This window comes from Pelodiscus sinensis, chromosome 5, assembly GCF_052426305.1.
Source record: "Pelodiscus sinensis isolate ZL-2025 chromosome 5, ASM5242630v1, whole genome shotgun sequence".
Classification (NCBI taxonomy): domain Eukaryota; kingdom Metazoa; phylum Chordata; order Testudines; family Trionychidae; genus Pelodiscus; species Pelodiscus sinensis.
In genome coordinates this window covers 50522873-50538943 of record NC_143056.1, presented here as the reverse complement: position 1 = coordinate 50538943, position 16071 = coordinate 50522873, and the positions used below count along the sequence as shown (strand labels likewise).

Sequence of the window (16071 nt, the reverse complement as noted above, 5' to 3'; positions counted from 1 at the left end):
TGCACGGGAAGTTGGTCCGTGCTAGTACCATCAGAGTTCTGGAACTGTGATTGGAGGTATTGGGTGGACCTTATGGTGCTTAACCATGCAAGAAGCTGTCCACTCTGGCCCTCTGGATTTCATCAACAGGCACCTGCGTCGTGAACCTCCTGTGCAACCTGAGCCAAATGCACAACATTCAGCTGGTTTAACTCGGCAGCATGAAACAGCTGTATGTATTTGTGCTTCACATCTGTTTCCTTGTCCTCTTGTCCTGCCCTGACAGGGAGCGGTGGGACCTGTTGGAACCAAAGAACACCTGTGTGCCAGTCTGTTCTGCAGTCTCATCTCACAGCCTGCCAAGGGTATTAGGTGGTGGCATAGACAACTTGTGCCTCCAGGTGCTGAGGGTGTTCTTGATCATTGTGCATTCACACCTTTATTTTTTCTTTTTTCTTTCTATGGGAATTACAAATGTCCAAACTATGTTATTATGTAGGCATTACCTCATTTTACTAATGGCAGTAGAAGGGTGCAAAGAGGTAACATGCTTCCTGTTTTTAAATACCCTTTCCAGCTGCCCAATATTTTTCGATAGCTGCTTTCAAAAAGCTGGGTTGAGTACAGTATCTCTTTTTTGTCCAGGGCCGCGCATATAGCCCTTAATCACTACCGGAAATGGGAACAGAACCCGAGTCTCCAACGTTGCTAGTTTCTCGGACTAGCCATTTAACCAACAGGGAATAAATCAAACTCAGCAGCTCGCGCCCGTACGGAAACGCGCACTGGGAGTGCTGGGAAACGCGCGCCCGGCCCCCGGTGTCCCAGGGAATGTACCGCACTCGCGGCGGCAGAGGTTCTACCCGCGCACGCGCATCCGGCCGGGCCTCGGGCGCGCGCAGAGTCGCGCGGCGGCGGTGGCGGCGGCAGGGAAGCTGCTGAGGTAAAGTTAGGGGGAGAGAGAGACTCCGTCAGCGAAGCGAGAGCCGGGGAGACTCAGCGGCCGCCATTACTGAGCCGAGAGCGCCGGGGAGGCGGGACGGGGCCGCGGCGGCCGAGAGCGCTGAGGGCCGGTGAGCCTAGAAGCTCGGCGGGGAGGAGAAGCCGCTGGTGAGGAAAAACCATCCCGGGAATGTTGCTCCCCCCGCCGCCGCGGAGGAGCCGGACCCCGACTGCGCGAGGTAGGGGCAAGAATCCGGCCCCCTGGGGTCTCACCCGGCCCCCCACGCCGGGCTGCAGGGGCCGAGGCCGGCCGGCGGAGGAGGGGGCGGCGCTGCTGCTGCCGCCGCTGGCTGTAACCAGTTCGGAGGGCTGGGACTGCTGCCGCTGGGAGCGGCGGAACCGGGGAACCGGCTCCCTCAGCACCGCCTGGCACCTAGGCGCGGGGGAGGGCCTGAGAGGAGTGCGCTGCCTGGTCCCAGACAGGTGAAGGGCAAGGCCTGAGCAATGGGAGGGTCTGAGCCTGCCGTACGAGTCTGCCAGCTGGTCACACTTGGGGGTGGGGGGAGCTTTCCTAGTCTTTTCGCCTTCCTCTCGCATTCCCTTCCTCCTCCTCCTCCTCCTCCTCCTAATCCTTCCTTTCTCTTCCCTAATGGATTTCAACTGTTCTTAGCTCTCCCACCCTAGCCCCATTCCCTCACGCCTCAAAAATTTCTTGAAATTAAATCTCAGCAAACTTCGCTCCCTTAATGATGAGTGTGCGTTTCTGTTTTCCCACCAGGTGGTTTTAAAGTGTTTGAAATAGGGGATCCGGGATGAGAGGCTACAATTTACAGCATTTTCTCTTCCTTCAACCACTGTAACCTTTAGACTTTCTCCACCCAAAGAAAGCTCCAGAGATAAATATAGAAATAACAAATACTGCTGCAGATGCATGATATAGGGAGGTTGAAACACTGGATCTGTTTAAATTTATAAGATTTCCAGGGAAAATGGGAAGGCACCCCCTCTTTGCCTCCTCTTTATATGAGGCTTTCAGTATCCCCAGTGCAAAGGATTTGCCTAATAAGTGGGAGTCGAACATCTTGACTCTAAACCAAAATAGTCATGGATGTGGGTGTGTGTATTCTTAAATTGAGATTAACACAGATCATTAATTTTTTTTGCTTAGGAGGTAGCGATTGACAAAAAAAATTTAAAAAGTGAATACTGCAGAGTGAAACTGAAATGGATCACTGCATTTGCTGATCAATCGTACGTCCATTTTAACTGTGCCTTTGGAAGGCTTTCACTACTATGGAAATGAATTACAGCACTGATACTGGTATTCCCATTTCATAAAAAGAATGAGGAGTTAATAGGTGGTATTTTTCTATTGTGTTGATGTCACTGTGTCCTGCCGTGTAAGGCTCTGTAGTAAGAAAGCTGTTTTCAGCTGTGACAACAGTTTCTATAATCCCAGAATTATGCTTAGAAAAGAATTAACAGTACATACTTAAAACTGGCAGGTTTATAAATGAGCATCCAGGTGCATTATTGGCATGAAGGCTCCCCCCCCCCCCCCCCCCCCCCCGACTTTTGTTTTTGTCAGGAGTGCTAACATCTGTTTATGATGATGTGGTACAATTACTGCTGCTACTACTAAATGTCCTATTTATGTGACTAAATATCCTAGTTTTACTATAACATAGTAAGTATACAGTTAATGTAGTGATAATATTTTTAGAGGCCATACAGTATATCATACAGTGTCAGAATGTTATACTGTAAGAGTTGGTTACATTATCATTAGCTTGTTACTTTCAACCTTGAAAAATAATATTCTAATCAAGCTTTTAAGAGATTTTTTAATAATTTTTTATTCAATATTTAGAATGTTTTTTTCCTGAGGTTGAAAGGAACAAGTTATTGATAATGTAAGTAAGTTTAATAGTGCAATTGTGAACAACACAATACAATGAAAGAATTATAGCTAAGTTTCTTCCTGTGGTAGTGGTAGATGTTTTATTTTTGCTATAAGTGCAGCCTGGGTAACATAGACTCATTTAATTAGATATTTTATGCTCAGAACAAATTTTCTTAAATCCCGTTGTTAGCCCATGGGTAAATAAACATTTGTTTTTTGAGATTAAAGCTAAAAGTTTTTTTGTCTTGTAAGTCTTTATTTTTAAGGAAAATGTGTCTATGAAGTATATATAATCATGTTAGTATATTCAGGTTAATATATTCATCTTTATTAAAAATAAAACTACTGAAATAATTTCTTTGAATTTAATAAAGGGATTGAAGGATGCTACCAGTCCCTCCGGCAAAGATACTTTCTTCACTAAAAGTAAATCCCATATAGTAGAACTCCTGGAGGATGTCTTCCATATAATTTTTAAACATTATTTTAGTAGACTATGATGTGGGATGTTCTTTACATTTTTCATGAAGCAGCCCCCAGGGTTGATTCTGTGTTGTGAATTTACCTTTATTGAATTAAGAAAAGTTTTGTCTAGGTGGATGTCTGGAGTGAATGAGCAATTTGTGACTTCAAAATTTAGTCACTGGGTAGAGTTGTTCCACTGTAAAAGGACAGTTACTAGAGAAAACATTTAAGTAAATTACTGATAATTTGTGTGGAGATACTACTACTGTAGTAAATGATGACATTGATACTGGTAGTTGTAAAGAGAACTGGAAGGATAATGTGTTACTGCAGGCCTGCAAAACTGGGAAAGCGGCAAGGGCCATATTACTCCAAAGAAAACAGCTGCGGGCTGCAAGTAGGAATGCTCTCCCAAAAAATACACACGGGCTAAAAATTTTTGTCAAGCAAAAAAGAAAAAAAAACCACACACATTTGTCTCTCATGCACCACCACACCCTTCCCTCAGCACAAGCCCCTTCCCCTCCCCTACCTGGATTCTGCCTTGCAGTTTGAGGGGCTGCCGGAGCCTTTTTTTTTAATCCAGCGGTCGCCAGCCATCATGCTGGCATCCCGCCCTCTGGCTCGTGCTCCACCTCCTCACACCGGAGCTGCACACAGGCGAGACTTGCTGCACTTCGCCCTCCCTAGCGGCGCTCCGCTCCTCCGCCTGGCCGGCAAATCGGATGGGGGCCGCGCCACCCGTAGTCATCATGGGCCTCACAGTGAGCCCCTGTAGGCCTGTGTTACTGACATTACACTTTTAGAAATCTCAGAATAGTGATAGAAATGTAGCTGTGTTAGTCTGCGGTAGCTGAAGCAAAATGCAGGATAATGTAGCACTTTAAAGACTAACAAGATGGTTTATTAGATGATGAGCTTTTGTGGGCCAGACCCACTTCCACTATTTGATCTGAGGAAGTGGGTCTGGCCCACGAAAGCTCATCATCTAATAAACCATCTTGTTAGTCTTTAAAGTGCTACATTGTCCTGCATTTTGCTTTAGAAATCTCAGGCTTTGCAAAATGTTTGTATGGTAAAATTTGAATTAAAGTATCAAACTATCTCTATCATACTTAATATTTGCTGCCTGGAGAATGCTTTATGCGTAGATCTCTGAACACTTCAGAAATGTGAACAAGTATTATTTTCATTTTACCGGGGGAGGAAACTATGACCCAAATGAGTTGTTTGCCCTGTGGTCACAAGAAGTCAGTGGCAGAACTAGAACCTTTAATCCTGACCTCTACTGCTGTGGCCTATACCACATATCACAATTCCTCCTTAAACAAAAAAGGACATTTGATTTCCATCCAAACTTTTCCGGATGGGGACCCATTTTGACAGTTCAGGAAGACTTGGTGACCCAGGGCAATTCAAAAAATGTGTGTATGGCTCCTTAAGAGCCACCTGGGGAGACACCTGGCGACCCTTTTGAAATGTAATGGAGACCCATATTTGGGTCCCGACCCATAGGTTTGGAAACCCTGATTTACAAGGTGCAACAAATATGGATTGCTGAATTCTGCTTAACTTTTTATTCTTTCCTTTGGTGGCTGGATTTATTTTTCTTTTTCTCCCCATGCCAAACAAGTTTTATTTCAGTTTCACAGTTTTTCCCTCTAATTTATGAGTCCCCCCTGCCTTATCACTTCCTTTATGCCATTATCTTGCAGGTTCTGTCTTGAATTCATCATAATTCTTCTTCGTAATCTGGAAACTTTAATGTTATCTGGAGAGCCTGATTTTGCAGCCTTGGTGCTGAGAAACTTTTGTTGAACAGTGTGAATTTATTTTTTGTGAGAGTTGCTCCTGCATAAGGACTGCGTTATCAGAACTAGTCTTTTTCTGGGGTACTGTTTTACTTTTGGCTGCTGTTTAAATAATAGTATTGTATCTAAATTGAACAGTTTTCTTTTAGATATTTGGAAATCCTTCTGTTGAAGGCCAACTTAGACAAGAGAAGTTTCATGCTTCCATAATGATGGTAATTTGAACCATTACTGCTTGCTAGCATGTGTGTCTTCATTAAAGAGTTTTTAGAAAATTTTAAGACAACACATGGTGATGGTGTTTCCTGAATGTAACATTCAGTTGTAGTTACATTACTGTATTCAGACAAAAATTTAATAGTTATAAAATGTTTCCTAGGATTTTAGACAGAAATTTCAAAATAGCCAATAAGTTTTGTAGGTGAGCACCATGTGAAATTACTAATAGTCAAAAAGTTACTCTTAGGACAGTTGGAACACAAGATCCCATCCTAAGAGCTCTGCAAGTTGATTCTTTTAAAAAGTGGAAATAAAGTTTGTTATATCTTAAAAGAATTAGGATTCAAACTGAATGTAATGTTAGTCAAGGATATTTAAAATTGAATCTAGTGGATTGAGGAAAAAGGGCTGAGAACTTGGAATACGTGTTTTTAACCTGAGTTTTGCCATTGGTCTGCGGTGGTTTTTTTTTTTTTTTAATTTCACATTGGGCCAAAGCTCTGAATTTTTCTTCTTTGTCCCAGTAGATAAAATGAAGATAGCTTTGTGGTGAGGATTCATTAGGTTGTATTGTTCTTTGAAAATGTGAAGTGATATATTTAGAACTCACACAACAATGAAAACAGAAACAAATGAACATGTAGATCACTCAGTCTCATCCTCTATTTCACATTTACTACTTACTGTACCATTTAAACTAACATCTCTGTTCTTGAAATACCTTCAGTATTAGTGTTCAAGCCACTTCTCTTGTTGTTTCTTTACTTATTCTTTTTAGTTATTCCTGTATCACACTTAGTTCCTGAAATTTAGTCTGCATGTTTTCTTTCTTGGATAGGTAGATATGGGGTTTTTATGTCTTAAAATAACATAGGAAAGTTACTTACACATTTTGATAACTTATTTATAAATAATTATTAATGCTTATTGAAGGTACTCAAATGACAGTCTTGGACACTTAAGAGTAAAGTATGGTCAGAGGCAGTGCAAGCATTCATTCCTAAGGAGTTGTCAGTATGCCTGAATGTTTTAAGTGATGTGTGCACCCTTTTTCACTAGGCAGTGAAACTTCATCAATACAGTTCCTACCCACTTTTAAACACTAAAACCTAGTGAATGTTTCCAAAGACTCAAGATATCATTGTAGCCCCCCTCGCTCTCTTCCCCTAAAAAACTCATTCTAATATTTAACTAAGAACTGAATCCCACCACAGACAGGAAGTAAATGAACCTTTGCTTAACTTCTTAATTGGACAGTACCATAAAACCTTATTACTTTAGTGCAGCATTGGTTATTATAAACACAACTTTTGCAGAGAGCTAAAGAAAAACGTACATTGAACCATTGCAATGCTTTTCTTGGTCTGCTATAGTTGGTATAACCCACTGTAACTTCTAATTACAAACATATCTTATAACGTAATATATAACTATATTTTAAAAAGAGGTTTCTTGTATTTTTGATACATATATGCAGAAACAAATGTAATTCACGAATGTTACATTTTAATGTTAAGGACTCAGATAATAAAAGTAAATTCATTCTAGTGATTTTGGGTGTTCAGTGTTTTGAAATGGATGACCAAGATGAGACACAATTGGCCTAATCTTGAGAAAAGACTGAGCATATCCCAAATCTAATAATCAGAACTCAAAGTCTGAAAATGGGTTATCTGAATCACAAATGATGTAGAAAATTTTGACCTAAATTTCTGTCTCAACAGCTTGTGGTGGTGATGGAGATTTTTGTACAAAAGCATTAGCTAAAGACTGATTTCTGACTTGGATTTTGCCTCTGAAATTACACGTATTTGTTGGTTTAAACTCAAGAAAATCTTTCTGATGAATAAAATGTTTTGTACCTTACCCTAGTGCTGTTTTTTATATCTTTATGACTTTGAAATTATTAATGGATCGTCTGTTCATTTTCAGATCCTTCAAGGAAGGACTCATTGAAGGAAATTGTTTAAATGTGTGACATCACTGCAGGGAAATCCCTGCAAGTCAACCACCTGCAAGCTTCTATCAAGGTAAGTTGGGGACTTCTGATATAATTATTTTAAAATTAATGGAAGTGAATAGATATTGATCACTAAGTTATGAGGTTTTTTTTTTTTTTTTTTAGAACTATGTTCTGAAATTTAAAAGCCCACGCAAACTAGTCCTATGGTAAGACATAGGCAATTCAAAGGAACTCTTATTGCAGTGATGTCTGCATTACTTCAGTATGCTTTAATTCACAAAAGTCCTTCCCAAAGATAGAAACAGTGCAATCCTTTATTATTTCCCAAATCTTGTAAGGTAGGGGATTTTACACACGAAGCCCTGAACTCACAGCAATCAAAAATACTAAGGATGGTTTCTACAATTTCTTCCTTTTAATTTTTATTTATTTTAAGAGGAATAGAATATGACTTCAAAGCACATACCATGAATTTCTAGAAAATGCGCATTTGTAAGTTTAAAAAAACATTTTAAGCAAGGAGCATTTAGAGGCAGGGTTTTCTGGTGTACTTAGAAAAAAATCTTGCTGTCCTTTAGGGAATAATATAATAGTAATTGTCTGTTAAATGCCTACTCCTAATGTATAGTCTTCTTATTTCTTGAACATGTTTATTTCTCATGTATTTATTTAAAAGGCATTTCATTGTTTCTGTGTATTTTCTAGTTTGATTTCATATCTATCTATAGGTAATAAAATATGATGGAAAAATATTTACTGGGTCACTTAGTCCATGTTCTTGCTAATGCCTCCTTCTTACAGTTTTTTCTTTCTTTGTCCATCTTGTCAGTGCCCCAGCTGATGTAGCTTTTACCACTTTCCATGCGAACGTCTTAATAAGTTGAATACACGTATGAGGAAATTTTCAGTGCTATTCAGCAAAACTACTCTTCTTTCCATCATTTCATTCTGTTATTCCTATTTGTGATTGCCCTTCATTTCTCCTGTTAGGTGCTTAGTCTTTTAGAATAACTTACTTAGTCTTCTCAATTGTACAACTTGAAAGTTGATACTATGTTCTGAATCAAAATGTCTTAAGAGCAGAGGGAAGGAGAAGGAAAGACTTGGTGTGCAATTTATATATTAAAGGGGATCTAACGAATTAAAAATCAGTTATGTTTGAAAACATAATCTGTTAGGAGTTACTTTCAATTTGTTATAACTCAGAGCTTAGATTTTTTTTTTTCTGTTATGGCTGTTCACCATAGCTGATAGTCATTTTGTCCTGTTTATGTCTTCTTGTATTCAGCCGTAAGGGAAATAAAACTTAAAAATAAAAAATGTGAAAATAAAACCATAACTTTGTAGCTGTAGTACTTGAAACCTCTGTTGTATTATATTTTCAACTGACTGGATTTCAAATTGATGCTGTATTTGAAATAAATTAGAGTATTAGACCTTCTTGGTCAAGACTTTGATCCAAGTTTCAGTCCACAGCACATTTTTACTGCACTGATGAACAGAAAATAGTTTATAATGAAATTTTTGATTCAGCATCTAATTCTCATCTTGTCAATAATGCCACTGTGAAATGCTTTACTTAAAAATAAATCTGGTATTAAGTAAAGTAATATAAACATTGCTCCGAAAAGATTTATTTTTGTTAAATGGTAATTGCGGAGAGAGCCATTTTGTTTTAGCCCTGCATTGTCTGGGTTGTAAGAGCAGGAAGAAAAACCTAGGAAGAGGGGACTTATAATATCTTTCATTGTTTTACTCTTTGAATGTGTTTCTGAATGAGTCTGTTGGCAAATAATAGTAAGCATAATAAAATGCATAATAACAGTTTGCTTCTTTTGACTGAAAATCTCACTTGGATGTAGAAATCAAGTAGAGTTTAAATTAATTGTTGTTAATTAAAAGTATTAGATTTTAAAATGACCCCTTTTAGTGATAGCAGCATAGCTAAGATCACATTGTGAACGAAAGCTGTTGAATTTTAAGTAAACATTGCAACCATGCATGGTAAATGCATGCATTTGGCTTTCGTCAATTGGCAGCTCAGTTTTACTTCTTTCTAATGTAGATGTCAAATGAAGTGTTACATTTGTTTTTTAAGATAAAGCCATAAAAAAGTTGACTGTTTGACATCAGTTTGTGTTTACAACAACATCTTATTTGCCTTATCTTAATTCAGAATTTTAATATTTGCATAGTAATTTTAAAAGTTTTAACACAGACGGATAGGTTTTGGAAATGTATCATACCAATCTTATTTGGGAGTATGTTGGAAAACTAAATGTTTGACTACATGAGATATTAGTGTGCAACAAGTCAAGATGCAGATTTACAGCACAGTAGTTTATTTGTTGAAGATTTGTTTATTTTTGTAAACATGCAATCCCTGAAATTTTCGGAAGTAACACGTTTACAGGCAGGAGGACAAACTGAAGCTGGTGCTCATGAGGATCTGACTTAAAAGCTAATGCCCTGTGAGCACCTGCTCCTGACCCACTCCCCTCCCATACTGCTGACTTTGATACAGAGGCGGAGGGTGGGGGCTGTATATAATCATGAGGCTTGAACAATGAGCCCAGACTCATTCTATCTGAGTACGCAGCTAACCATGGTCATATCCCTACAGCACAGTAGTTTGCAATGCACTACTGTCCTGTGTAAACAAGCCCTAAAGAAGCTTTCTGGGATTCACATCATTCATGTCCACTGTAGTTGATGGATTTATTGGACTAATAAAGACTAAATTATAATTTGTCTGATTACAAAATTGAGATATAGAGACTGAAATTCTGTGTATCCCTCAATTTTTTTCTTTGCAACTTGGTTGCTTAGAGATGCACAATTGGGTATGTTTATTTTGAGTCCAGACATATACACAAATATATGGATGGTCCTCTAATCCAGCAGTAATTGTTGTAAGTTTTCAAAGTCATCTGTTATGTGGTTTTCCCAGAAGTCTATCAAAGCAGATAATAATTATAATAGACTACTTTCCAAATATACTCTTGTCTTCCCCTGAACCTCATGATCTATTTAATTTAGAAACTATGGCTTATCTGATAGGAAAGCAAAGAGTTAATTTTAGTCTTTGTGCCATATTGTTATTTCAGGAACACCATTATTAACCTGGAGTTACTCTACTGAAGTCTTAAAGATTATATTTGATGTTTATTTTCAATTTTTTTTCTGTCTACAACAAACACTAAACCTTTGTTTTTTCTTAGAAGCAAATTGAGTGATATCACACAATCTCAATTTTTTTCTTATCTCGGTATTTAAGGTTATTTTGTAATTCCCAGTTATGGATGTTAACATTTCTTCTACAATTTGTTAGTGACTAATTGTGCTTAAATGGGTTGCTGTCAATTATCAACTCTAGTCCATTTAAAAAAAAAACAAATATTAGATTTTGGTATGTGTATACTCCTACGTTAGTCTACGAAGTTCTTGTTTTTACACTCTGTTTTTAAGCATTTCTTTACTCAACTGAGTATTCAAGGAATATCATGCACATTCCTTCTATGTTAACAAGAATGTGGATTTTATAAACATAAGACCCACACCTATATGTATAACTTTATTCATATGAATAATCCTATTAACTTCAGTTAAACTGTGCATGTGAATAGAGAAATGCGAAAGTGTGTACTGCATCCAGTCCATATAGGAGTATATTTTGTATGGCTTTTATCTAGGTGAGAATTCAGTATTCTTTTTTTAGTTGCCTTTCACATATCGCAAGTCTGAAACAAACAAGAAACAATGGAAATGATTATGTATAAAATGCTGCCAAATGCACAGAGCCAACAACCTGAAAGAAACTGAATTTATTTTTAAAGTAGCTTCCAGTGTTAATTTACCAAAAGTAGTTTCGAGACATTTTCAGACACAATTTTAAATTTTGGTGCTTTAAATACATTATCTGCTATTCATATGTATATTATTTAACATACAATTTTCTCCTAACTTGAAAAAGGCTTTTGTAATATATTTGTAAGTTACAACTGATATTAACTTTTGTTTATTAAATTTTATATCTTAACCGTAGTTAAGAGATTTAAAAAATTCCTTTTTTCTCTTATAGGACAATGATTCACCTAGTTCTGAATATGTGAGTTGCCTATGGTGATGGGTGAAACAGGAAAAACTGAAAATTAATCCTGGAGGCGAGGATATACAATTTTAATTTGAAGAGGCTTTTTCAGAATGAAAACCACATTGAATTATCTTGAATACAGAAGGACGAGAAGAAAGTTATGATGGCTAAAAACAAAGAGCCTCGTCCCCCATCCTATGCTATTAGTGTGGTTGGGTTATCTGGAACTGAAAAAGACAAAGGTAATTGTGGAGTTGGAAAGTCGTGTTTGTGCAATAGGTTTGTACGTTCAAAAGCAGATGAATATTATCCTGAGCATACCTCTGTGCTTAGCACAATTGACTTTGGAGGACGAGTTGTTAATAATGATCACTTTTTGTACTGGGGTGACATAACACAAAGCGGTGAGGAAGGAATAGAATGCAAAATCCATGTAATTGAACAGACTGAGTTCATTGATGATCAGACTTTCTTGCCTCATCGGAGTACGAATTTACAACCATATATAAAACGGGCAGCTGCCTCCAAATTGCAGTCAGCAGAGAAATTAATGTACATTTGCACAGATCAGCTAGGCTTGGAGCAAGACTTTGAGCAAAAACAAATGCCTGAAGGAAAACTGAACATAGATGGCTTTTTATTATGCATTGATGTTAGTCAAGGATGCAATAGGAAATTCGATGATCAACTTAAATTTGTGAACAATCTCTATGTACAGCTTTCAAAATCTAAAAAACCTATAATAATAGCAGCAACTAAATGTGATGAATGTGTGGATCATTATCTACGAGAGGTTCAGGCATTTGCCTCAAACAAAAAGAACCTTGTGGTTGTTGAAACATCAGCAAGATTCAATATCAATGTTGAGACATGTTTTACTGCACTGGTACAAATGATGGATAAAACTCGTGGTAAACCTAAAATAATTCCGTATTTGGATGCCTATAAGACACAGAGACAACTTGTTGTTACTGCAACAGATAAATTTGAAAAACTTGTGCAAACTGTGAGAGACTATCATGCAACTTGGAAAAGTGTTAGTAATAAATTGAAAAATCATCCTGATTATGAGGAGTACATAAATTTGGAAGGAACAAAAAAGGCCAAAAATACATTCTCAAAACACACAGAGCAACTTAAACAGGAACATATAAGAAAAAGAAGAGAAGAATATATTAATACACTACCAAGAGCTTTTAACACACTGTTGTCAAACCTTGATGAAATTGAACACCTGAACTGGTCAGAAGCCCTAAAGATAATGGAGAAAAGGCCAGACTTCCAGCTTTGTTTTGTTGTGCTAGAAAAAACACCCTGGGATGAAACTGATCAAATAGACAAAGTGAATGATAGGAGGATTCCATTTGACCTTCTCAGTACGTTAGAAGCTGAAAAAGTCTATCAAAACCACGTACAGAATCTTATATCTGAAAAGAGAAGAGTTGAAATGAAGGAGAAATTTAAAAAAACACTTGAGAAAATACAGTTCATTTCACCGGGACAGCCATGGGAAGAAGTTATGTGTTTTGTAATGGAGGATGAAGCTTTCAAATATATCACTGATGCAGACAGTAAAGAAGTGTATAGCAGGCATCAGAGGGAAATAGTTGAAAAAGCCAAAGAGGAGTTCCAGGAAATGCTTTTTGAACATTCAGAACTATTCTATGACCTGGATCTGAATGCAACACCTAGTTCAGATAAAATGAGTGAAATTCATGCAGTTCTGAGTGAAGAGCCTAGATACAAAGCTTTACAGAAACTTGCACCTGATAGAGAATCTCTTCTTCTTAAACACATAGGATTTGTTTATCATCCCACTAAAGAAACTTGTCTCAGTGGCCAAAATTGCACGGACATGAAAGTAGAGCAGTTACTTGCCAATAGTCTTTTGCAACTTGACCATGGTCGGCAAAATTTGTACCACGATAGTGCCAATATTGATAAAATTAACCTCTTCATTTTGGGTAAAGATGGTCTTGCACAAGAGTTGGCAAATGAAATTCGGACACAATCCACTGATGATGAATATGCCTTAGATGGAAAAATATATGAACTAGATCTTAGGCCAGTTGATGCAAAGTCACCTTACCTTTTAAGTCAGTTGTGGACCTCTGCCTTTAAACCACATGGATTTTTCTGTGTGTTTAATTCTATTGAATCCCTCAATTTTATTGGAGAATGCATTGGAAAAATAAGGGTTGAAGCGTCTCAGATAAGGAGAGACAAATACATGGCCAATCTTCCATTTACATTAATATTAGCTAATCAGAGAGACAGCATTAGCAAAAATCTACCTATTCTGAGACACCAAGGTCAGCAATTAGCCAATAAGTTGCAGTGTCCTTTTGTAGATGTGCCTGCTGGTACATATCCACGTAAATTTAATGAGACTCAAATAAAGCAAGCTCTAAGGGGGGTGCTGGAAGCAGTTAAACGCAATTTGGATGTTGTAAGCCCTGTTCCCACTATTAAAGATCTGTCAGAAGCTGACTTGCGAATTGTGATGTGTGCCATGTGTGGAGATCCATTTAGTGTGGATCTTATTCTTTCTCCCTTCCTTGACTCTCACTCCTGTAGTGCTGCTCAGGCTGGCCAGAATAACACTCTAATGCTTGATAAAATTATAGGTGAAAAAAGGAGGAGAATACAAATAACAATATTATCATACCATTCTTCAATTGGTGTAAGGAAAGATGAACTAGTTCATGGATATATACTAGTTTATTCTGCTAAAAGGAAGGCATCCATGGGAATGCTTCGGGCATTTCTTTCAGAAGTACAGGACACTATTCCTGTCCAGTTGGTGGCTGTAACTGATAGCCAGGCAGATTTTTTTGAGAATGAAGCTATCAAAGAATTAATGACTGAAGGAGAACATATAGCAACAGAGATTACTGCTAAATTTACAGCATTATATTCTTTATCTCAGTATCATCGTCAGACTGAGGTTTTTACATTATTTTTCAGTGATGTATTAGAGAAGAAAAACATGATTGAAAATTCCTATATGTCTGATAGCACCAGAGAGTCAACACATACAAGTGAAGATGTTTTTCTGCAGTCTCCCAGAGGAAATTCTCTTGCATATAATTACTACCCAGATTCAGAAGATGATACTGAAGCTCCACCCCCATATAGTCCAATTGGAGATGATGTGCAGTTGCTCCCAACACCTAGTGATCGTTCCAAGTATCGGCTAGACTTGGAAGGAAATGAATATCCTGTTCATAGCACACCATTGAACTGTCATGACCATGAGCGCAACCACAAAGTACCTCCTCCTATAAAACCCAAGCCACTTGTACCTAAGACAAATGTGAAAAAACTGGATCCAAACCTTGTGAAAACAATTGAAGCTGGCATTGGTAAAAACCCAAAGAAACAATCCTCTCGAGTGCCTTTGGCACCAACTGAAGATTCAGACCAATCTGATAATTATGCAGAACCTATTGACACTGTTTTTAAACACAGAGGCTTCACTGATGATATCTATGCAGTTCCAGATGATAGTCAAAATCGTATTATTAAAATTAGAAACTCATTTGTTATAAATAATGCCCAAGGAGATGAAGAAAATGGATTTTCTGATAGAATATCAAAGAGTCATGGGGAAAGAAGGCCATCTAAATACAAATACAAATCTAAGACACTATTTAGCAAAGCAAAATCTTACTACAGGAGAACACATTCAGATGCAAGTGATGATGAGGCTTTTACCACATCTAAAACAAAAAGAAAAGGAAGACATCGTGGAAGTGAAGAAGATCCACTTCTGTCACCAGTTGAAACCTGGAAAGGTGGCATTGATAACCCTGCTATCACTTCAGATCAGGAATTAGATGACAAAAAAATGAAAAAGAAAACTCAGAAAGTAAAAGAAGATAAGAAGGTAAGTTAATTCAATCTATTTTGTTAAATGGTGAATAGATAAGTTCCATTTAAAAAAAAAAAGTCTTTAGCTTAATCTATTCTTAGGACAGTCAGATTTATAAGACATTAAAATTCATTTTTGTGATTTAAAAAGTGTCACTTTTTATGAATGATTTGCTTCTTGTATGTGTTCAAAGTTGTATTTTCTTTTTGTGTGTGCAAGTTTTTACATATTTTAATCTTGTTAGCACTGCATAGCCATCTTAACAAGAGGACATGAGCTGTATTTTCTGCATATGCATCAGTTGTTTACAAAGTTATAGACAGGTTTATCTTCACAATCACATGGAAGGCAGTGGAGTTGCACATTGTACCTAAAGGCATCCTATAGGCCAGAGGTTCCCAAACTTTTTGACACAGGGACCAGTAAATCCATTCACGAGCTTTTGGAGAACTGGTATCATTTGTTTGCATATTTGCATATTCATTAAACAAATGATGAATATGCAAATAATATTTTTTTTTCTGGCCCTCCCAAAGCCCCAGTGCCAGCTTTAGCAAAGCTTTTGATATGATCATCCACAGTATTCTTGCCAGCAAATTAAGGGAATATGGATTGGATAAATGGACTGTAAGATGGATAGAAAGCTGGCTAGACCAGGGTTTCCCAAACTTTTTACTTTAGTTGGAACCCATTTTTTTTCACTGCTGTTTTTTGCGGCCCAAAAATATAAATGCATATTAAAAAAAATAATAATTAAAAATGAATACATTTGCCCAGGCCAGGGCTTGGGGGACCTGGTTCCATACGGGCACTCTGGGAGCC

General features: G+C 37.7%; 1 protein-coding gene across 5 annotated transcripts in view; it reads left to right on the top strand.

Annotated features, from left to right (window-relative positions):
• Positions 1-710: 710 nt before the first annotated feature.
• The window catches only part of ARHGAP5 (Rho GTPase activating protein 5), an 80508-nt gene continuing 65147 nt past the window's right edge, over positions 711-16071 (top strand). Inside the window, exons 1-3 of one of the 5 annotated variants that reach the window (XM_075926961.2) lie at positions 711-1160; positions 7252-7349; positions 11364-15264. In XM_075926961.2, coding sequence (XP_075783076.2) covers positions 11536-15264 — 3729 coding nt within the window. In that variant the 5' untranslated portion in view covers positions 711-1160; positions 7252-7349; positions 11364-11535. Of the gene's footprint in view, positions 1161-1255; positions 1405-7251; positions 7350-11363; positions 15265-16071 lie in introns of those variants that run through there. The other 4 variants (XM_075926960.2, XM_006117658.5, XM_006117659.5 and 1 more) reach the window with 4 other exon arrangements.